This window comes from Vicugna pacos, chromosome 25 (genome assembly GCF_048564905.1).
Source record: "Vicugna pacos chromosome 25, VicPac4, whole genome shotgun sequence".
NCBI classification, from domain to species: Eukaryota; Metazoa; Chordata; class Mammalia; order Artiodactyla; family Camelidae; genus Vicugna; species Vicugna pacos.
Window position 1 is genome coordinate 15,902,713 of NC_133011.1, and position 23,560 is coordinate 15,926,272.

Sequence of the window (23,560 nt, forward strand, 5' to 3'; positions counted from 1 at the left end):
GGAATTTGGCATGTTGGAGAAACAGAAGTTGGTGAGAATGGGGTCTGGTGAAAAGAGACAGAATGGTAGTAGATGAGTTAAGAGATGTAGGAGGGAGCAGGACTGAGTAAAGCCCTATAAACCACAGTGAGACAGGAAGGAAGAGGGCAGGCAACAGCTGTTCAAGGAATGACACAGCAGTTAACACCAAGATGGCAGCAAATTCAATTCCCAGTAGGCCTTGAGGCTAGAGATGGCAGATTTGACTTCTAGTAGTCCTTGAGCTTCATTACACGCTCACTGTAATATATTAACATGGTAAATGGCATGCCCACTGGCGCCATAACAGTTCTGAGGCTAACCATAAAAGGTCAAACAGTGGGTGGTGAATCACAGACTCTTTCCCAAAAGTAGTCGGAATAACCCTCCCACTTGTTAGTATATGAAGTTACTGAGCTCATAAAACCTAACAGCCTCCGCACCTTGTGGCTGCTCTCCCTTCTGAGTGAGAAAGACCACACTCTGTCTATGGAGCGTGTAACTACTTTTACTTTAAACTAAGCACCCAACCCCACACCTCGTGGCCTTTCTCTTGCCTTCTGAGACAGCCTGTACTCGGTCTATGGAGTATGTATCTCTCTGAATAAATTCACTTTTACTCAGCTGTGGCTCGCTTTTAATTCTTTCCTTTGTGACATCAAAGACCCACACTTGGAGGGGCACATCCCTAGGACTCAACCAAGACCTGGGACATGGCCATCCTCTCTCACCCTACTTTTTCCTGTATCAACGGTAAAGTGTTTATAGAGTATATATTTATTGCCACAGGAAGCCATTTGAGAGCTGCAAAGGACTTTTGTGATCGTTTTTTTTTTGAAGACTAGTAAGGCCACCGAATAGAAAATAGATTTTACACAGCAAGAATGAAACTATGGAGGTTAGCAGGCTGTAACAGTCATTCAGGGGAGAGATGGTTGTGGCTTTGATTAAGGTAGTAGTAGTGATGAAAAAATAGATGGATTTGGTAAAGTTTTAAAAATATACAATACATAATTTGCTGGTAGACTGGGGCGGGGGGAGTGTTGGCAAAGAAGGGAATCAATAAGTCCTAGAATTTTAGTTAGTGCAATTACGTGGATGGTCTCATCAGTTTTGAGGGGGAAGAGCAAGTTGGGAGACACAGTGGCAGGAATCCAGAGTTCTGTTTGGAACATGTTAACTTTGAGATACATACTAGGCACCTAAGTGAATATGTCAACAAAGCAGAACTGGGTTTCAGGGGAGAAGTAAGGACCGCTCGATTTTATGCATTTGGGCATCATTAGCATATTAATAGTACTTATAGCCACAGGACTGCTACCTCCAAGAATGTCATGCAGTGTCTCTTTTAATCTTGATTAACAACTTAAGGTAGATATTTTCTTTTTATATCGATAGTTAGCTTCTTTTTATATCTGAGCAACTCCAGTGATCAGAGATATATGTGCTGAAAGTCAAGCAGCTACCGAATGAGGTCTGGATTCAAGTCCATTTGATAAAGAGTTCTTGTTCCTTCCACTACACCAGGTTGTTTTATTGAAGCATTAGAATATGTGAATTTCTGACTGGATTTTTAATTTTTTGAATAACGGTTTCCTTTAAAAGGTCTGTCTAGTCTTGAAAGAATGAAGCTAATTCAGAATCTAATTCAAGCTTATAAATTCATTGGCCTTCTCTATCCCTATGCAACTTCCCTGTGGCAGGTGCCATTAACAGTTCCTTTTTTTCTTTAACTTAACTCCTTTGGCTTGTGGGCTATGACTCCCTTTTTTCCTTCTTTCTCATATCTTGATTACCTTTTCTTCACTAATCCTTAACTACACCTGTTATGCAGGGATTTTTAGGCTTCTTTCTTCAATTTGCACATTCCCCTTTTACATTTTTTGTCACTGCTTCAAATACTAAATATACACTTATGGCCCTCACATTTTTAGCTTCTACTTTAGACATTTCTCCCTAGCTCTAGTAGACCAGGTCCAAAGATTTCTGAAAGGAAATAGACTAAAGTCCCCCTCACCCCGCTATGAGACTGAAGAGGAGTGATGAGTGGGGCCTGTGATGATCTCATGTGTACATTCACTTAGCATTTCCTTTACGTATAAGCACTTACATATTGGCTGCTCTTACAGTTTGAAATCTAGAGCGGCAGGCAGTGAGTGATTCACGAAGAACGGTTTAGGATGGCATGAAGCCAACCCCGTGAACATTAAGAAATCCTTGGCCACAGGAACATAATGTGCAAAGGCAGAACCAGTAGTTCTTCAAAGAGATTTAACGAATATTCCTTGGAGTGTATCCGTTTAGCCGAATATTAAAAAGGAAATGGAAAGGGAATCCCACTATGGAAGGAGAAAAGTTGGGGACCGAAAAGGCATTTGAGCAGAATGTTGCACTGCACCACGTCTTGAAGAGAGCAAGGTGCTAATTACGGCGAGGTAAGAGAATGAACACACTTATGTAGAAATATATTAAAAACCAGAAGCGGGACACGTTAAAAACCCAGTATTTGTTAAGAATCCATGGTAAAGTAAACACCTCACCCCTAGCCGGCTCCAGCGGCTCCGCCAGGGTGTCCTCACAGTCCGGCGCGCGGCGTACCGCCCAGGTCGCCCCGCCCCCTTCCCCCAGCAGCCCCTCCGCGGAGCCTCGTGCACGTGCGCGACGGATCCCACCCCCTCCGCCCTGTCGGCCAATGAGAAATGGATTCGTAATTCCCCGCCGCCCGGCCACACGTCACGTGATCGCGTCTCCCCGCCCTCACCCCGCGGCTTCTGGTTCTGAGAAGATGGCGAAGGTCTCAGAGCTTTACGATGTCACTTGGGAAGGTAACTGCGGGCGGGGCGGGCGCGGAAAAACCAAAAGCGCTGGGAAGCTGCTCGGTAGTACTTGCTGCCTTCGGAACGCTGGATTCTCCGGTCTCTTTTCGGCACTGAACCGGCCGAGCTGAGGTGGTGGCTGAGGTGGAGGTTGAGGCTGACGCCTCTCTTGGCCCGCCATTGACTGGAATTTGCGGTGTTCTCCACCGCTTGCTGGCGTCGGTAGACTGACTTCCCTACCTCTGCCGTCAGTCCAACGGCCCAGGCCAGCTTCCATTATAAAGCGGCAGGGCCCTGGAGCTGGAGCTGTCTTACATTTCCTGTGGCTGCCGGGCGGCGCGGAGGAGGCAGTATAGTTGCTTGCTGAAGCGTCTTTGCAGCGAGGAAATAACGGGGCCTGTAAAGGCCTTTAAAGTGCTGTGTATGAGTTACAACTCTGCAGTAAAAGTGTGTAGAGAACCCGTACACAAGTCTGATTCTTCTACATGCCAGTTTACATTTCGTTCTCGCTCTAAAACTGGGTTTCTAATTTCTCCTCTTTTAAATTATTCCGTGACTCACTTCCCCTCAAAACACAGTTACACACACAACACAATTTCATTCTTAGTCCCTACCAGTAATTCCTTTTCTGAAGGGGTAAAGAACCTCTTATCTTGGGCATGTGCTCAAGAGTGAAGGACTTATTTCCTCATTCTAGGTTAATCTGAGGTGGAGTATGTTCTTTAAATTTGGACGCACCCCCAAATTGGACCTACTCTGTAAGAGGGATTTTTTCCTTTCGTAAGAACTTTAGTGGGAGGCATGCATGCTTAAGAGAAGAGCCTTGAGTTTCTCTAAGGCACGAAATTTGTGTAATTGAAATTTATATTCCTAACATTTTTGATAGTAGACTTAAGTAGCTTATTTGTTCGAATGTTTAAACAATGGCCTGATAACACGTGGACAAAAATTATATTGTCTGTTTGATGCTGAATAAATCTCTCCAGTATTATACGAAGTTGCAGACACTTACGGGAAAAGGTAAAATTCCTTTAAACTGGAACTGAATTCAGCGATTTATAAGTTTTGTGACCTCTAGCACACTGTGAACCGCAGTGTTCCTACCTCTTTTGGGGGAATCCGTTATATTAAAAGTATTAAGTTCTCAGTGCTAGATCTTGGATATGTCAGATTAAGTAACACACAGTCCCTACCTTCACAGAATTCACAGTCTTAATGGAGAAAGACAGACTTGTAAATACAAAGTTTTAAAAGGTTTGTGTCAGGATATATTCCTTCAGTAGACATGTGGTTGCCATTTTTAATGCTTTTGAAAATATTTTGAATATTTCATGCTTTTTAGAAAGTGCTAGTTTGAAGGTATGTCCAGAAAGTAGGTTTCTTAGATGATAGTATCAGGTATAGAATCTTAGTTACAAGTGTAACTGCCAGGAGACAAGGTGATTTAAGTAACTTGGACCTTCCCATGTGGGCATTCTAAAAATGGGTGACATACTAGATTTAGAATAATAAACAAATAATAACTACTTTACTAATTTATTGAGAAACAAAAGAGAAGGCTTAGGTTAAAGTGCTTTCAAACTGTTAAGTACTGTCTAAAAGGGTGATCTGGCTCCTGCCTGTGTCTCCAACTTTATCTTAAGCTACTCTCCCCTTCCTCTATGAGCTTTTGTTGAATTCCTTAAATGTTCAGTGCTCCTCTCTTTGGATAGGACACAAACTACTCCTTCTGCTAGGAGTGTTCTTCCCTCCTTGCTCCTCTCTTCCCATTATACTTCATCATTTCTCAGAATTCCCCTCAAAGGTCACATACTTCAGAGCCTTCCTTGACCACTCTACCTCCACCCATCTTCCATCTCTCCACTAAAATAAAAAAAAAAGGAAAAAATATACAACAAAACAAATAAGGAACAAACTTACCTCTGGTCCATTAACTATGTGTCCTCATATTTATTGTACTTACCTAATTGTGTGAAGTTTTGAAATTTTCTCTCTCCTAGAATGGAGGGAGGGACTAGGCCTGTCTTGTTTTAGTGTGTGACATATTGAAGGAACTCAATAATCTGCTGACTGAATAATGGAATTGAAGATGAACCTTAACAAATTGTCACAAAAATTATAAGTCGTATTTTTTAGTGTTAGAATAATTTTAGTATCTTAGACTTAGGCAACTCACTTAACACATAGGATATAGTTTGCTCCTTTGTAATTAATGTAATTAATGAGTAGAATTAAAATTCTGTTTAGGGGACTTTTAAGAAAAGAATATGTAGATTTTTCTTTCAGTTAGATTTTTCTTTCAGAGATTTATAGTAACAGAGGGTGATGGGAAGACTCAAGGATAGTTTTTTATTTAGATTTTCTTGGAGGAGGTAGTGTAAGTTGGACCTGTGTCCTTTAAGAATTTTGTTATTTGACACAACATTGTAAAATGACTATAATTTAATTTTAAAAAGTTAAAAAAAGAATTTTGTTGAATAACATCATAAATTAAAGTCATGGAAGTGGTTATTTTAAAGAGTAGTTTAATTCTTGTAATAGGAAAATGTAACACATTTGTAAAAGACCTATACACGAAGTCTAACACTCCTACAGTCTCTGTTGGTCTCTGTAAAAAAGTAGATACATGGTTTATTTATTCAGCCAGTTGGAAGTTATTGATGTTTATTATATAGAGAAGTTATTACCTAAGAGTTTTTAATTTCCACTTTTTCGATGAGAACATTAAAGTGCAAAGTGTTAACTATCCAATATCACACAGCTAGAAAATGGCAGAACTGGAATTTGAACTCAAGCAGTTTGAGTTTTCACTTCACTCTACACACTATTGCCTTTAGATAGTAGAAAAGAAGACTGAAGAAGGTAAAAATGTAAAACTATGGAAGTTTTAAAACACAAGGAAAACCTTTGTATAATGAAAAGTATTGTGAGGTAAAATTGAAGTGTATGTAACACTTTGAATGTATCTTTGAGGGAGTCATAACAATATATAGATAATACATTTATTTTATATCTTACTTTAAAAATGTCTTGAGGTACATATTATACTCAGTTGGATTTTCTTTTAAAATTTAAAGCTTAAGTAAATGGGGAAATATTTTGGGTGAAAGGGCTTGTTGTTTTCCCCAGTTAGTTTTTAGAAAAAGTGCTTTCCTCCTAATTTTCCCTCGTCTGTCGGGTGATCCTTCAGGTTTTTTTGGGGGTGGGTGGGGTGGATCCCTGGGAGTAGTCTTTGACAGAGAATCATGTTCCCCAACCCTGTTGTGGGTGAGTTACATAAATGAAGAATTAACTTGAGCTCCATTTTGCGATGCCCTGAAGAAACTGCTTTTCTTTCTCTCTTCTCCTACCCCTAATCTAGGTGGAATGGGCAATTTTCCTGCCCCTGATGTGCACCTCAGCACATCAGATGCTTTCATCCCTCTCCCAGAGTTTATGCTCTTTGCTGTAAACTTTATCTAACAAACACCCTGATCCTTAGAGTTCATGTATCACAAATATATTCGTATATCACAGGTATCTTCTTTAACCCTTTCTGCCTGCCATGTGAAATTATTCTCCCCCTCACCTTGCTTTCTTAGTACCTGAACATACCAGTGTCTTAGCTTTTATCACATTATTTTGTTGTTTACAGTTTTTCTAACTTGTCAACTTCTTAAGCACAAGGGGCAATTCTTTTTTTATCTTTTATGTTTCTAGCATGTGCTATAGAAGTAATACATTAATATATTTTTGAGTGACTAAGTAGAAGTCAAGGGGGACATATCAGTAGTTTTAAAAGTGAGAGATTTTCCAGTATTTACCTTGATTATGAATAAGCAGAAGGAGACTGATGGAAAATTGAATACTGTTGGCAAATGAAAAGTTTGACAAAAAAGGAGATAGGACCAGTTTTTCTTTTTTAGTTTCCCATTTATGGGCAAAATTCTACTGTTTCTTAAAGGGCATTGCAGAGAATTCCTATTCTAAAGCAAGTTAAGAATTTATCTAATAGAGTAAGAAGTAATTCATGAATTCAAACAGCATATTTTATTTATTTGTCTGGGCTAGCATTTCTTAATTTGTGTGTTTGGATATGGGCAGTGTTATGGAACAGATCTGTAAAACTAAATGGTTTATATTCTCAAGGCTTTTCTTCCTATTTTAAAATATCTGCGAGACTGACAGAGAATGTGAACTTAGTGTAACTATGGTTTAGGGAATGTGGTTTGAATGAGTTGTGAGAACCCAAGTTGTGGATCTAGAGATAACATGTATGTTACATTGTAATATAAGTTATATATACATATTTGGTTTTCATCCCCAGTTCCTGGCACAGAGCTCCCAAACCCTTGTAATTTCCTGAGATAGAGTTGATAGGAACATCTTCTGTTAAAATATTTGGTCTTAGTCCTAGGTTCCAAACACAAGATCTAAGATTTCTAGCGGTGAGTGTCTTTTTGTATGCTAATGAATAACTGGCAGCTGGATAGTTTCAGGAAGGAAAGACCAAGGCTTGATTGAAGGGTTGGAACTTTGAGCCCACCCCTTGACCTCCTTGGAGGGGAGAGGATCTGGAGATTGACTTAATAACCAGTGACTGAAGATTTAATCAGTTATGCCTATGGAATGAAAACACCATAAAACCCCCTAAACTTCAGGGTTTGGAGAGCTTGTAGGTTGGTAAACACATCAAGGTGCTGGGATAGTGATTCACCCAGGGAGAATGTGGAAGCTCCTCTACCCTCCCTTCCCCAACACTTTGCCCTATGAATCTCTCCCATTTGGCTGTTTCAGTTGTAGAAAGAACTACTGACTTTATATGAGTTGCTTAGAACTATGGGTGTCCCTGACTTGTATTGGTGTCTGAAGTGGAGACTGAGCCCTTAACCTGTGAGGTATGAATAACCTACTTTTTTGTTTGCCCTTAATATTCAGCTCAAGGTTACTTCCTGTGCAGAGTGAGAGTCAAGCTGATTTTTAGGTTTCAGTAGAAGGAATTAACTATATGTTAATTTGTAATGATTTTTTAAGACTTTTTTTAAAATTCAGTTAGGGTCTGTTTTCATCTTACGAGGATTTTTGCTGTCTTTTGTAGACTTCAAACTGTCGGGATTTAGATAATGCATGTAAAAGTAGTGGAAATCTTGTATGCTTCTCTTACAGTCTTTAGAAGCTTAGCGTATTGCTTAACTCACCTGTTCAACAGTAAGTTAATTCAGCTGTTTAAATCTATGCAACATTTATGTCAATAGAAGGAAGAAGGTAGTACTTCAGATGAGTATATAAGATTTTCAGAGGTAAGACTAAGAAAACTATGTAATTGGTGAAATGGACAGTTTACTCTATCTTAACTGTATAAAACCGGAATATATTACTGGATTATGTACTATCCCCCCCAGTTGCTATTTCTGCTGTTACCAAAATACTGTTCTTTAAAACTCCAGAGTTCCCTGTTGTATTATAATATATAAAGTTGTTCTCTTGACTCGTTTGTTTGCTAGTGTTTTGGGCCTTCCTTTACATTATTCATTTTATTCTTTACTGTACATATAATCAAAAGGTTTCCTTTGTTCTGATTTTTTCTGCTGTTTATTTCCTTGCATAGTTATGTATCTTTATATTTTATGTGGACTACTGTAGTCATGTTGTTATTAAGGGAGTTTTGTGATGAATATTCCTTCAGTGCTAATAGCCTAGTATGATACCCTGATTATGAAAATTTTATATTATTGAGTCAGTGGGCAAACTTTAGGAGTACCTTGAATTTGGGGGGATTTCAATATGTAATTTTGTTTTTTTTCCTCAGAAAATAATCCTTAGGTTTTATCAAATTCTGAACATTGTTTATAACCCCAAAAAAGGGAAGGTCCATAGTTGCTTAAAGGGATGAGGCTGTTTGTAGCAGACCCATGCCAGGCATTACTTTTAAAGATAGTTGTAATGTCGGCTGTAATGCATTTTTGGTTTTCTAAAGAATCTGTTGCCCTTGTTAAATTGATTTTATGCTTTATGAAATTTGAGATATCATAGATTTTGATATTAGTATGAGTTTCTTATCTTAAAAAGTTGATTTCATCTTGTCAGTTTGACATTAATCAAATATACATGTAATTGTAAACTTATTTTATTTTTTTCAGAAATGCGAGATAAAATGAGAAAATGGAGAGAAGAAAACTCACGAAATAGTGAGCAAATTGTGGAAGTTGGAGAGGAATTAATTAATGAATATGCTTCTAAGCTTGGAGATGATAGTAAGTTTTTAAATTTATTTGTGCTCAGCACGTTTCACTTATGGGTCTTAGATTTTAAAAAAATCTTTTTATTATTTTTTTCTGCTGTTGATACCAATATATCTATCATTTGTTACTTTTTAAAAAACTTCTCAGAATGTCTAAATGATACTTTATTTTGAGGAGGACTTATAATTGCTGGTAGTAGTGAAACTATCAAATTGTCATTTTTGTTTTAAACCTCAGAAAGCTGCAGTCATGGTCTGGTCAAAATGTATTTCAAGATGACGCTTTTAAAACAGTAAAGATATTAAATAATTGGAGTTTTTTTTTTTTTTACTTTATAAGATATTAAAATTTTTTACATTGCTAAAAACCTAAGGATGCTTTCCTTCCTTAATTCCAGATAAAATACAAAAAAATCAGTTTTCAGTTATAAGTAATTGTTCTTTAAAATATCAGAACCAAGTAGAAGTCATTGTCTAGTTTCTGTTGTGAGATTTTTATATTAAATTCAGGTTTTTCTATGTATGTAGTTTGGATCATATATGAACAGTTGATGATTGCGGCCCTGGACTATGGTCGGGATGACTTGGCATTGGTAAGTCTGTAAGCTAGTTATATTTTATTTTATTTTTTAATAATTTTATTTAGTTTATTATTTTGGTAGGGAGGGAAGTAATTAGATATTTATTTATTTATTTGTATGGCAGTAATGGGAATTGAACCCAAGACCTCGTGCATGTTAAGAATGTGCTCTATCACTGAGCTATACCCTCGCCCCCACCCAAGTTTTATATATAATTTGCTTCATGAATTTTGTATAAGCAGTTAAGACTTAGTATATGGCTTGCATTGAATGTTCTCTGTAGCTGGTTTTCAGTGTTACTCTTAAGAGTAGGTGGGACTAACTAGGTACTTTGGGGCACAATATCTTATTTCTTTTTAACAATCCTGAGAAGTAGATATTTAGTATTCCAGTTTTACTGAAGAAGCTAAATTAGTTGGTGAAGGTTATTCACTTAATAGGTAAATTATGCTGTATCATGGAGTTAAAAATAAGCATATAGTTTAAAACGACTTTATCTTTTGGGGTGTTAAATGACCTCCAAAGTATATATTGTTAAATATTATTTTGCAATATTTTAAAAGTATATTTAAATTATTAGAAAATCCTAGCATATACAGAACATGACCTAAAGTACTAATGCTAGGTATTTAAGTGGGGCCTGACACATTATGGAAGCGATTTTTAATTTCAATTTTAAGTAATTTAATTTTAAAAGAAAAGAATGATAACTGTATTTTTGAACACATGTGTGATAGGCACTATGCTAAATGCTTTACATCATGCTTTATTTAATCTTCATAATTATTTCTTAATTTGATTTGTATGTGCTATTATCATTATATTCATTATATAAATCAGGAAGCAGTGGTTTCTCTTCTTTTGTTCTATCATTCTGAGTCTTAAACACTACTTCATGTTGCTTTCTCATTTGAGCCGAAAAGAATTACAAAAGTTCTTCATTAGTTAAAGACATTTTTAATCTCTTATGCTTTCGGGCACTAGAATGGGCCATTTTTATCATCCTTAATATTTGTAACACTTTCAAGACTTTTATAATCCCTCATATGTTGCTGAGAATATAGTAGGTGCACAGTAAATATTTGATTGTTTCTTTAGTTGAGTTGATGTGTGAATTATGGTATCTGCTGAAAGGAGATTGGTACTCCGTTGATACAATGTCTCAATTTTATGACCTTCAGAGTAGGATATGTGTACTGACTGGGTGATTGATTAGTATATGATTTCAATAGGGCAACGTTAAACAAAGTGTTAATAGTATTTGCTAGAGACTTGAGAGTACTACCAAAGAACTTAATTTTTATCAAGAGAATGCCTATGCAGTAGTTAGGAAGAAAAAGCCAAGATGCTATTGTAGATATTTAAGTGGAGCCTGACACATTATGGAAGCATTTTTTAAGGAGAAGTGATATGGTAGTAGTTTTTGAAGAATTATTAGTGGACCTCGTAATCTGCTCATTTTCCCGCTTAAGAGCTTGGTCAGTTTCTGAGAACTGATTGTTGCCCTCAGTGTAATTTCAGTCTTTTTTTCAGCACATATTCATTAATGATTAATTTGACTCACCATTAGATTACATTAATGAAATTATTTAAGAAGACACATTGCAGACTATGTAAGCCATTCCTTGTAGCCCATTTAGTATATGTTATGTAATTACTACTCTTCAAGTCTTCTTATCAATTTTTTTTTTTAGTTTTGTCTTCAGGAGTTGAGAAGACAGTTCCCTGGCAGTCACAGAGTGAAGCGACTGACTGGCATGAGATTTGAAGCCATGGAGAGGTAACTGAATCTTATAAATAGTGTGATCTTGTTTTAAAATGGCAAACATAGGGCCTACATTTAGATTCTCCTACACCCATGGCAACATTAATCCTGTTTCTAAGGATTTATTAGCTATTGACCTGGCAAATTACATAACTTCTTTATGCCTTTTCTGCCTCACACTTCTCTAAAACAAGAGTATTACCAATTTGCCAGGGAGTTAGTAATGATATACGTGTAGTACTCTTACGGGCACTCAAAGTATAGAAGCTATTATTGTTGTTATTACTTTTTTAATTTAGATATAATTGACATATAACATTGTATTAGTTTCAGGTACACAACATAATGATTTGATAAATGTGTATATTGTGAAATGATTACCACAATAGTCTTAGTTAACATCCTTTGTCACACATAGTTATAAATTTCTTTTGTCTTATGATAAGAATATTTAGATTTACTCTCAGCAACTTTCAAGTATACAACACAGTATAGTTAACTGTAGTAAACCATAATGTACGTTATATCTGCAGGACTTAATTTATATTATAACAGGAAGTTTACCTTTTGACCACCTTCACCCATTTTACCCATTCCCCATCCTCACCTCTGTTAACCACTAATCTGTTCTCTGTATCCATGAGTTCAGGTTTCTTTTTGATTCCATACATAAGTGAGTTCATACAATATTTATTTTTCTTTTCCTAACTTATTACACTTAGCATAATGCCCTCAAGGTCTGTACAGGTTGTCATAAATGGTAGAATTTCTTTCCTTTTTCATGGCTGAATAATATTAGATTGTATGTATAATTGACCCTTGAACAACATGGGTTTGAATTGCATGGGTCCTCTTAATACTTGGATTGTTTTTAATAGTAAACACTGCAGTGCTACAGTCTGCAGTTGGTTGAATCAGTAGATGTAGAACCTTCGCTACAGAAGGGCCATGTGTATGAAGGGCTTATTTTGAGTTATGTGTGGATTTTCAAATTTGTGGAGGTTTGGTGCTCCTAACACCCAAATTGTTCAAGGGTCAACTGTATATAGACCAAACTTCTTTGTCCGTTTATCTGTCAATAGACACTTAGGTTGTTTCCATGTCTTGGCTATTGTTAAGATTCTGCAATGAATATGGAGGTTCAAATATCTCTTCAAGAAAATTTTTTTTTTTTTTTGGTTAAATACATGTGGAATTGACTGAATCAAATGGTAGTTGTATTTTAGTTTTTCCAGGAAACTCAATACTGCTTTTGACAGTGGCTGTGCCAGTTTATATTCCCATCAACAGTGCGCGAGGGTTCCCTTTTCTCTACATCCTCATCAACATTTGGTATACTTTGTCTTTTTGATAGGAGCCATTCTAACAGATATGAGGTGATACCACACTGTAGTTTTGATTTTCACTTTTTCCTGATGTTAGTGATGTTGAGCACCTTTTCATGTACTTGTTGGCTGTTTGTATGTCTTCTTAAGAAGAATGTATTTTCAGTTCCTCTGCCCCTTTTTACTTGGATTGTTTGGTTTTTCACTATTGAATTGTATGAGTTCTTACACTATTTTGAATATTAACCACTTATCATGTGTAAGATTTGAAAATACTTTTCCCATTCCACAAGTTGTCTTTTCATTTTGTTGACAGTTTCCTTTGTTGTGCAGAAGATTTTTAGTTTGATGTAGTTCAACTTGTTTATTTTTTCTTTTGTTGACTCTGCTCTTGGTGTCAAATCCAAAAAATCATCACCAAGACCCATGTCATGGAGCTTATCCTCCATGTTCTAGGTTTTTTATGGTTACAGGTCTTCTGTTTAGGTCTTTAATCTATTTTGAGTTGTATTTTTGTATGGTGTGAAGATAGAGGTCCAGTTTTTTCATTCTGGCTATCCAATTTTCCCAACACTATTTATCTTCTACCTCTTGTATATTCTTAGCTCTTTTGTCATAAATTAATTGACCATATAAGTCTGGGTTTATGTCTGGGCTCTCTCTTCTGTCCCACTGATCTGTTTATCTGTTTTTATGCCAGTACCATACTGTTTTGATTACTATAGCTCTGTAATATAGTCTGAAATCAGGGTGCCTGATCCCTCCTGCTTTGTTCTTCTTGCTTAAGATTACTTTGGCTATTTGGGGTCTTTTGTGATTCCATACAAATTTTAGGATTGTTTGTTCTGTTTTCTGTGAAAAGTGCCATTGGAATTTTGATTAGAATTACACCAAATCTGTACATTGCTTTGGGTAGTAGGTACGTTTTACCAATATTAATCCTTCCAGCTTTTTCAAGGGCAGTGAGTGAGTCTGTGGAGCCACCCCAGGAGCCAGTGTTGTCATATCCCCTTCTCTTCTACTTCTTGTTGCAAGCAATAAAGGCCATTCATACTGTAAAAAAAAACAAACAAACCTACCTACCTTTTAATTCATGAGTACGGGATATCTTCCTGTTTATTTGTGTCTTTCATTTCTTTCATCAGTGTCTTACAAGATTTTCAGCTCTTTGGTTAAATTTATTTTTAGGTATTTTGTTCTTTTTGATGCAGTTATAAATGGGATTGTTTTCTTAATTTCTCTATAGATTCTTATTCGTGTTTTGAAACACAACCCTTTTTTACATATTGATTTTGTATATTACAACTTTACTGAATTTGCTTATAAGTTGTAACAGTTTTGATGGTGTCCTTTGCACCAGTAAGCTTTGTCTATACTGACCTGTCTAGCAATTTGGGGGGCAGTGGTTTGCCCTATAACTTTAATTCTCTGATGGATCTAAGAAGAGTAGTTGGTTTGTTCAGCTTTTTCTCTTGTGAGGATGGGAGTGATGACTTACAAGGTCTTTACGTGCCAGACCAGAAACCAGAAATCTTGAGTATCTTTTCATGCAGTTATTGGCCATTTATATATCTTCTTTAGAGAAATGTCTGTTCATATTCTTTGTCTATTTTTAAATTGGGTTATTTTACTTGTTTATGTCTTTTTTATTATTTAGTTGTAGGAGTTCTTTATAGTCAAGATGCCAGTCTTTTATCGTAGTCAAGATACAAGTGTTTTATCATGTATATGATTTGCAAAAATCCTACATTATGTGGGTTGTCTTTCACTTGCATAATGATGTGTTTTGATTACAAAAGGTTTTGATTTTTTTAAATGAAGTCCAGTTCATTTTTTCTTTTGTTACTTGTACTTCTGGTGGTATTTCTAGAAACCATTGCCTAACCCAAGGTCACAAAGATTATGCATTGTTTTTCCTAAGAGTTTTATAGTTTTAGTTTTTACATTTAGGTTTTTGACCCATTTTGAGTTAGTGTTTTTTATGATGTGAGGTAGATGTACAACTTTATTCTATCTTACGTGGATATCCAGTTGTCTCAGCATCATTTGTTGAAAAGACTGCTTTCCCCATTTAATTGGCTTGAACATCCTTGTTGAACATTAGTTGGATGTAAATGTGAAGGTTTATTTCTGGGCTTTCAGTTCTGTTCCATTCTTCTGTATGGTTATCATTTACCACACTGTATTGACATTGTAGGTTTATAGTAAGTTCTAAAACTGGAAGTGTGAACCTTCAACTTTGTTCCTTTTTTTCCCCTCAGTACTACTTTGTCTATTCCGAGTTCCTTAAATTTACATATTAATTTTAGAGTCAACTTGTTACTTCTTAATGTTTTTAATTTGGTGTTTTAAGTGAAACAGGATTAACTTGTATGTCAATTGTGATAGCTTGTTTTCAAGCAGGATGTATTGATACAGTTTTTCTTAAGCCCTTTATTACTTGGCTTTTGGCTTAAGTGTTTGTGTATATTGTAATATTTTTGGATCTTTTCTGTTAGTAAGCCAAGGACATGGTTAAATAAAAATAAATAAAATAGTATTATTATAGGTTAGCAGAAAATATTTTTGAATTAGAGGACAGAATGGAAGAAATCTGCAAAGGATTGCTCCTGAATTAATGTTCTACTCTAATACCACTTTTTGTTTTATTTCAAGTAGTATGAATTCCTGGATCATTCTTACAATGTGTGACTAGCAAAACAACATCCCAGAGTTGAAAATGAATGATTTTTTAAATTATCTTTTGTATTAACTTAGGTTTCTAAGAAACCTAGTGGACTTCAATTTCTTTAAGCCTTTATTCTTTAATTAAAACTCACATCATCATTTTACCTAGTAAAGTTTTGCTGTATTTTTCTGAAGGAGTGGTTATTATGTGTTTTTGTTATATAGGACCATTAACCATTGGTTCACATAACATGATTGTGTGAATTAGAATTATTTGTGGCATTTAAAAAAATATAGTTGCTCAGTCCTCACCTTACTGAGATCAGTCTGTTAGGCATGTAATATAGAATGGACAGGTAGATTTGAGAAGGATGCTGACTAAAGGTAACTTTTTGTGGATCTTCAGTGTATTAGGATTCTGTAGAGAAACAGAACCAATGGGATATTGTTATGTGTGTGTGTGTGTGTGTATAGGTATACACTTATTTATTATGAAGCAACTATGAAGGCTGAGAAGTCCCAGGATCTGCTGTCTGTGACCTAGTAACACTAGTGCTGTAATTCAGTCTGAGTCCAGGTCTGAAGGCCTGAGAACCAAGAGAACCTATGGTGTACATCCCAGCCTAAGATGGAAAATGAAATGAGATGTCTGTGCTCCAGCAGTGAGAGGCAGTATAAAAGAGGTGAATTCCTTCTTCTACGTTTGTTCTATTCAGGACCTCAAGGGATTGATGGTGCCCACCCACATTGGGGAAGGCAATCTGTTTTACTGAGTCCACTGATTGAAATGCTAATTTCATCTGGAAACACACTCAGACATAACTAGAAATAATATTTAATCTGGGTACCCAATGGCCAGTCAAGTTGACACATGAAATTAATCACCACACCAAATTTTTACATACTACTTTTTATTACACTATAACTTAAACATGTTTAAATATAAAATTAGGTATTAGTGCCTTATGTGTATAGTTTTCATACAACTGTAAAAACACAATGTATGTTTTCTAATAAAAAAACCAAAAAAAAAATACTAGAAAATACTAAAATTCAAATTATCATTATATTAATGACATGAATGGTTTCCTGTTTTCCTCTGTCATTTCTAATATATTTCCTAGAGGTTATGTAGTTGGGAGAAGATTCCCAGTTGATTCTTATGTGTAACTATGTCTTGTGAGAACCCTGTTCTATAGCATTAATTTTGGCTTTGTTTGTATATTTTATTGTTTTGTTTTATTATTATTTAATGATTTTATTTTCTGTTTCCCCATATAATTGCAGGTTCTTATGAGGCTAGCATCCTAGTATATTACCATGTATTTGATGTTCAAACTAATACTCTTTTTTTGAACTATTGCTAAGTCTGATTGACTTGTACAGTGTAGTGATGCTTTCTGGCCTTTGTGTGGTATGGACACATTTGCACAAATTAAGTTTGCTTTTTTCTCAGTAGTTTGCTGCAGTTAAAATATTCTTAACCTGTTGGTATGATTGTAATCACAAAAACAGGCTTGGGCGCTAACATTGTAGGGCAGTATTTCATTAGAAGATGTGTCATCATGATACATAGAAAATTCATGTGTTGAATGTTATTAAGAGAAAAACTTAAAATTAAAAAATTATCAAAGGGAACTTATGAATAGATCAGAAGAATGTTATCTGTTGTTCCTAGTTTTAGAAACCTTGTTATAAATGTTTTAAACATTATTTTTTTGCTTTCTCTAAAGATCTATATCTGAGAGTGGAGAAATTGATTGGAAGGGAGTTGGAGGTTAAGGATGTGGTTAGGAAGGAGTTTCAGAATCACTCAGCTATTTCCTTGCACCCCAAATAAGATGACCATATATAGAAGTATATGATTATGTAAAATTCGTTGTATGATTTTTGATGTATCCCTTTCTTTGGCTCTCTGTCACATAGTGCTAATTTTGATTTCTTAGTTATATTTTGCCATATTTGATTATTTTTTCATTTGATAACTTTGTTAACTGTTTTCTTTATGAGGTTGTAATCCAGCAATGAATTGAACTTCAGCTCCACTAAGAAAAGCTGTCATAAATATTAATTAAAGGAGAATTAATATATAGATCATTTCCTTGTGAATGTATTTGTTAAAATTAAACTTTTTTTGATGCTTTATTAGCTGTAATTCTACATATAACTAGGACCACAAAGATATTTCTTTGTCGCTGCTAATTTTTAACTTCCTATTTAGATCTGATTGAATCAGTATATTTTTGAAGTAAGTTTTCTTAAAAATACTTCATACATGATTTTTTTGCTAAGAGAATGACATCATAGCAAACTAACTTGTTATGTGAAGATCAGAAGAGGCTTAGTAACAATTGTAAATGCATATAAAGCCCTGTCAGTTTAACCTTTTTCTTTGTTTACCATTTGTCACTAAATTTTAAGGTAATAATTCTTGATGTTTCTTTTTCTTTTTAAATAGATACGATGATGCTATACAGCTATATGATCGAATTTTACAAGAAGATCCAACTAATACTGTAAGTTGACTGTCCTGAAGACCATCTAAATTTTATTTTAAAAAGTGAAATTAATTCATTTTGGAAACAATGGAAAATACATGTGCAACCAAGTTTTATCTTTTTATTTTAAATATTTCATGATGATTTTAAACTAGATTTAAAACTGTTCAATAAAATTTGACTTATAAGATCTTTTATTAGGATCTAGTTGAAATTTAGAAAGAAAGAATTTTATTTGCTTGCAAAAAAAAAAAAAGCCGAACAGAGCTTATTGTTTTTATAATATTTTGAAGTTTATGAAATATTAACTTGTCTTGTTTGGGCAGTTATATTTTAGTTGTCTTAATGAAAAGTAAAAAAAGTCACCTCAGTAATTAGTATATGAAATTCATTAATGAAGTCATTTTGTGTCAAGTTTGCTTTTTTCTGCCTTGTACTTGAATAAGAATATATATATATATGTGTGTGTATATATATATAATGTTTTCCTTAAGATAACATCTTTAATTTATCCTGATTTTGAACAAATATTTATATCAGTTTATTGGGCAAAGCGTTTGTTTCAAATATACTTATATAGTATTATTTGTTTTAAGAATACTCTGGGGAAGTTTTTTTTAAACATTGAGAACTTTTAGTGTATTGGCATAATGGCTTCCCTCAGACTTACCTTTTACTAAAGGAAAAGTTAGAGACTTGATAAAATAGGTAACATATCAGGCATTTTAAAGTTTTCTATTATGTCCATGCACATATATGTCTGCTGAAACAGAATAAATATTTTTAGACTTTTTAAATGAAAATCAGTGTTTCATTCCTTTTATAGAAACAGAAATTGTTATATTAACACATAATACAAATACATGAAGGTTTTCCCTTATTTGGCAAGTATATTATTAAAAATGCACATTTTTAAAAAGTCCTGTAATACGTGATAGTAGATTATAGGATGCAGAAATGCTTGATAACTGGATATTAGTAATTTGATTCATTTTAAATTATTTATGCTAAGTTTAGAAATTAATTAATATTGAAGTGTACAATTTCTAGGTAGCATTATTCCAGGCGTTTATTGGTCATAAGTCCCTGCTTACCCCTTTTGTTACTCTGTAGTAATGCATGTGTTTTTTGCCAAAATAATAGACGTTTTTTCCCCTAGCTTTATTGAGATATACTCAACAAGTAACATTGTGTAAGTTATACAATGTGGTGATTTGAGATACAGATAGACAGACAGATAGATAGATAGACAGATATATAGATAGTGAAATGGTTTAGATTTTTGCTTTTAATATAATCCTACCCCAGGGAAATTTTCTCCGGAAACTTCCTAGGTTTTTTTTGTTGTTGTTTTTGTTTTTGGGGGTAGATACTTGAGTGGTAAGGATTCATCATTTTGTGAAGCTTCTCAGAATATAGAAAGTTCAGGGAAAAGTTTTGACAGAGCTGCAGGCTGACCTGTTACTAAAAAAAAAAAACAGTTAATTTAGATATCCCCAATAAAACAGTTAAAATTAAGAAGGTTTGGGTAATTTTTAAATCTGATTTATCCTAATAGCTTGCCATCTGTCTTAATAAAAAAGTTCCTTATAAAAAGCACCATTTTTTATTCCTAAAGATATTTTATGTATTTATTTCAACTGTAAGATTTCAGTGTCAAAGGTATTCATTTTTTATGCAGCCATATATTGAAAATATGAAATCAGATTTCTGAAAAAGTTGTTTCATGTATTTTTCTCATACCAGGTTAAAAATTACAATAAAAAAGTTACAATAGTTTATAACATTTTTTGGAATTAGAAGTCAGATTTCTAACTTCTGTGTTGGTTTAAGTTGGGCATATTTTTAATAGATTATTTCACTACTTGAGGGCCTAAGATAATATGTAACTAAGTGTTTTGTCTTTGTAGTACTTTCCATGTTTATGGCTTGATTCCCCTTATAGACTTTGTGTGAGAGAGTAGTAACTAAATCGTTTAATTGTTAGGTAAACATTTCAGAACAAGGTGACTAAATTCAGCTTTTCTAAATGTATTACCTTTCATTAAATATTATCTTTATCTAATCTTCCCTTGGTCTTTTCTGTCCTTCTGTAAATATTTATTGAGTACCTCTCATGAGCCACCAAAGTGTAAATGTTAACTTAGACACTGTATCTGTTACTATATTCACAGAATGAAGTGGTAGACAAAATGGTAGACAATGAGGGAGAAAAACAAAGCCATGAACTAATCAAGTCTTGTAGGGGAAGACTTTACTTATATTAAACAGTTAAATTACTATGTAGGAGACATCACAGTTATATTCATAGTTACAGTTGAGGATTTTATAGTTTAGTTCTTTGCATTGTCTAAAAGTGATCATATAACTCTTTCTTTGGTCTTGTGCATCTATGTTCCTAGATACCCAGTATAGAAATGAGGTTATTCATTAAAGCTTAGAGGAGCACTCTTGACCTCTCATGTGCATTCATTATTCTTTCAGAAAACATTTGGGGTGTGCTTGCAGTTCACTTGGTGCTGGGAACAGAAGGATAAACTAGATACCATCCTTGACTTTGCTTTTAGAGAGACAAGCATGATGTAATGAACAGATTTTGGACTTTGAAGTAGCCTTATTAAAGCCTGATTTTAAATGATTTGCTGCATTATTTTTGAGCCTTGTAGGCCTTAGAAGATGAGTATGGCTTAAATGAGACAAAGATGGTGGGCTGGGTGAAGGCATCATATCCCATGAATGGGGTGAATAAGCCTCACCATTTTTAAAGTACAAGGGCTACCTAAGGAAAAAAGAATAAAATGATTAGAATGGAAGTTTTCAAATTTTCCTTTTGGGAGGTTGCTGAAATGGGACATCTCCTCATCTGTTTTTAAAAAGTTCTGAAATACTCTTGAAAAAGTAATACATACTCATGTTAAAAATTATAAACAACACAAAATAGTATACAGTAAAAAATAAATCTTTCTTCCCCTCCCTAATCTCAAGTCCTCTGTCACCTAAGCAAACATTGTTAATTTCTTAAGAATTCTTCTGGAAATTTTTTTGCTCTTGCATATAACTGTGTGTGTGTGTGTGTGTGTGTGTGTGTGTGTGTGTGTGTGTATGTTTTGACAGGGGGAGTTGTTGGAACTGCAAATGGTGGCATACCTTACCTAGCAATATCTTTTAAAGGTCATGCTATGTCAGTACATCTTTTGCTTCATCCTTTAAATAGCTGTGTATTGCATGGATGTATAGTCCCTGTCTTGATGGAAAACTTTAAGTCCCATTTGGTATCTGATATCTTCTTCCCAGAAACAGTGTTCAGTGCATGTCATTTGTAGGGTAGTTTCCTAGAAGTGAAATATCTGTGTCAGGAGGTCCATGTATTGTAAAATTTGATGCAGATGTCCCTCCACAAGGGCTTTTTAGCCATCTATACTCATTTCTATGGTGTAAGAGAATTCTTTCTCTGTATCCTCCCACATGGTATATTATCAACTTTTTCATTTTTAACCTTTGCCAATTTAATTAGTTAAAAGTGTTATCTTGTTAAAATTTGCATTGTGAATGACGTTGAATAGCTTTTAATATGCTTAGAAAGCCATTTATTTTTCTCTGTCTGAACTGCCTCCTTTAACACAGTTTTCACTTGAAATTTCATTTCTGTTCTAGTTGAAGAGAGGGTTCTGGTGGTCTGTACAGTTAACCTCCCCATTCTTCCCCACTGATTTGCCTCTGAGCAAAACTAGGGCTCTAAGGAACAATGTTTTATACCTTTGAGTTGGTTCGTGATACAGAGTGACTGGAAATGCAATAAGAAGGTTTGTATTTGTGAACAACATGGTATGTTACACTTTAGAATTTAAATATTTTTCCCTGTATTATCAATAAGTGAATACAGTTCTCTTTTTTAGTCTTTTTTTTTTAAATAGAGGTATAGTTGATTTACAGTATTATGTTAGTTCCAGGTGTACAGCATAGTGATTCAGTTTTTTGCAGATTATACTCCATTATAGGTTATTACAAGATACAGAGTATAACAGAATCTTAATTTTTATTCTTAGAAAATGGAGAATGAAGTCAAGTTTTGATTAGCAAAATTCCACCAGAAGTTTTTAGAAATAACTTTGTCAGTAATATGGGAGATGGTTTAAAAGAGGTGGAAAGAGAGAAAATAAGTAATTTGGAGGCTGTTCTGCCTTAAGCTTGAGATTATGGGGGTCTAAACTTGGGGGAAGTGGAATTGGAGGGGTTGGAGGTGGATGAAAGTATATTCTGCAACAATAGCACAAAAACACTGAAAACTTAGACATAAGTGCTATTATAGAAGAATAACTCTCAAGTGTAAAAGTTTTAGTCACCAGTCTCAAAATCAAGTATTGGATTAGGCTTATTGAGTTTTTATTCCTTAGATTACCCCAACATGAGTCAGGTTTTTTTTATTTGCTTGCTTTTAAAATAAAGGTAGGCTTTTTATCCTTCGAAAGCTCTGAGGGAAAAATTATGTCCATTACATGGAACAATGCCTAGCAAATGATATGCCTTCAATGAATACTTGCTGTCTTTCAGAAGAAAGTACAATAATTCTTGTCTTTTTAGTTGAATTTTATATTTCGGAAAGATCAGATTTTGCCTTGAATGGTCAACTGCCTGTTGTGATACATCAAATATTTGAAGTCTTATTTTGGGATTACATATACCTGCCTCTGTGCAAAGGGTGAAGAAACTTTTAGAATGCCACATTTCCCAGGGCCATCGGCATAAGCCTAGAGGCAAAAGAACCTGGAACTCTGCTTTCCTTCTGTTGCCCGACTGTTTCTGAGTCCCAACAACTGGGGGGAGGGGGTTCTAGATTATATTTTGCTGGTAGCCCCTAATCCTTTAATCCTTTTCTGGGTAGTATATCTCTCCCCATATGGCCTGTTTAAGATGTGACATGTCTTTCAGGAAAAATTACTAGCTAGCCCCTTGAACATAATGTTACAGAGTCATGTACAAATTTATGGTCATAAGTACTTTTTGAAATTTCATATTTTATAATAGAAATTCTGACACCATTATTAAAATTGTTTGTAAAATGTAAGGCAGGTTTTCACTTTTGACTTAAACAGACTTACAAAGATTGATCTAAACAAGAAATTTAGAAAAATTCAGAACATTGAAATATTTTACAAGAAAAAAAGTGCAAGAAAGAAATACAAATGAAAATTGATTTTCAAGACAACTTATAACATTTGTCTAATTAATGCTGTTTTGTAAGGCTGTTTTGGCATATGATTGGTTTAGAATAGACAGCACATATTTAAGGTGTGCAGTTTGTTAGTTTTGACATTTATATATACCTGTGAAACTGTCACCATAATCAAGGTAGTAAACAAAACCATCATCCTCTAAAGTTTTCTTTGCTGCTTTTGATTTTTGTATTCTTATAAATATTCTTGAGCTTTCTTGTGGGATATACGTAAGTTATAATTAAATTATTGCAAACAGTTTGATCCTTCTGGGTCTTCATTAGACAGGACCTGAACAGTGTTTATACTGGGGCTAATTATTCCCCATTGTATCATCCTGGGTACTCTATCAGTACCCCAGGAGTCATGACATTTTTCCAGTCTGGCTGTAGAAAGAGGCACTATACCAGCCCTGTGTCAGCTCTGGACACTTTTCTGCTAATCCTGTCTAGTAGTT

General features: G+C 34.7%; 1 protein-coding gene and 1 long non-coding RNA gene across 5 annotated transcripts in view; one reads left to right on the plus strand and one right to left on the minus strand.

The window, feature by feature from the left end:
• LOC116285604 (uncharacterized) overlaps positions 1–2,630 on the minus strand; it is a 102,918-nt gene extending 100,288 nt beyond the window's left edge. The window contains exon 1 of the long non-coding RNA XR_012064163.1: positions 2,559–2,630. This is a non-coding gene — a long non-coding RNA (uncharacterized lncRNA). The remainder of the gene's footprint in view (positions 1–2,558) is intronic.
• A 135-nt stretch (positions 2,631–2,765) lies between these two features.
• EMC2 (ER membrane protein complex subunit 2) overlaps positions 2,766–23,560 on the plus strand; it is a 140,749-nt gene continuing 119,954 nt past the window's right edge. For 3 of the 4 annotated variants that reach the window (XR_012064161.1, XR_012064162.1, XM_006211570.2), the window contains exons 1-5: positions 2,766–2,843; positions 8,954–9,067; positions 9,583–9,647; positions 11,330–11,415; positions 17,851–17,908. Coding sequence is in view for 2 of the 4 variants with exons in the window: in XM_006211570.2 (XP_006211632.1) it covers positions 2,804–2,843; positions 8,954–9,067; positions 9,583–9,647; positions 11,330–11,415; positions 17,851–17,908 (363 nt within the window). In the remaining 2 variants the exon portion in view is untranslated. Of the gene's footprint in view, positions 2,844–7,625; positions 7,712–8,953; positions 9,068–9,582; positions 9,648–11,329; positions 11,416–17,850; positions 17,909–23,560 lie in introns of those variants that run through there. The other variant, XM_072949622.1, reaches the window with a different exon arrangement.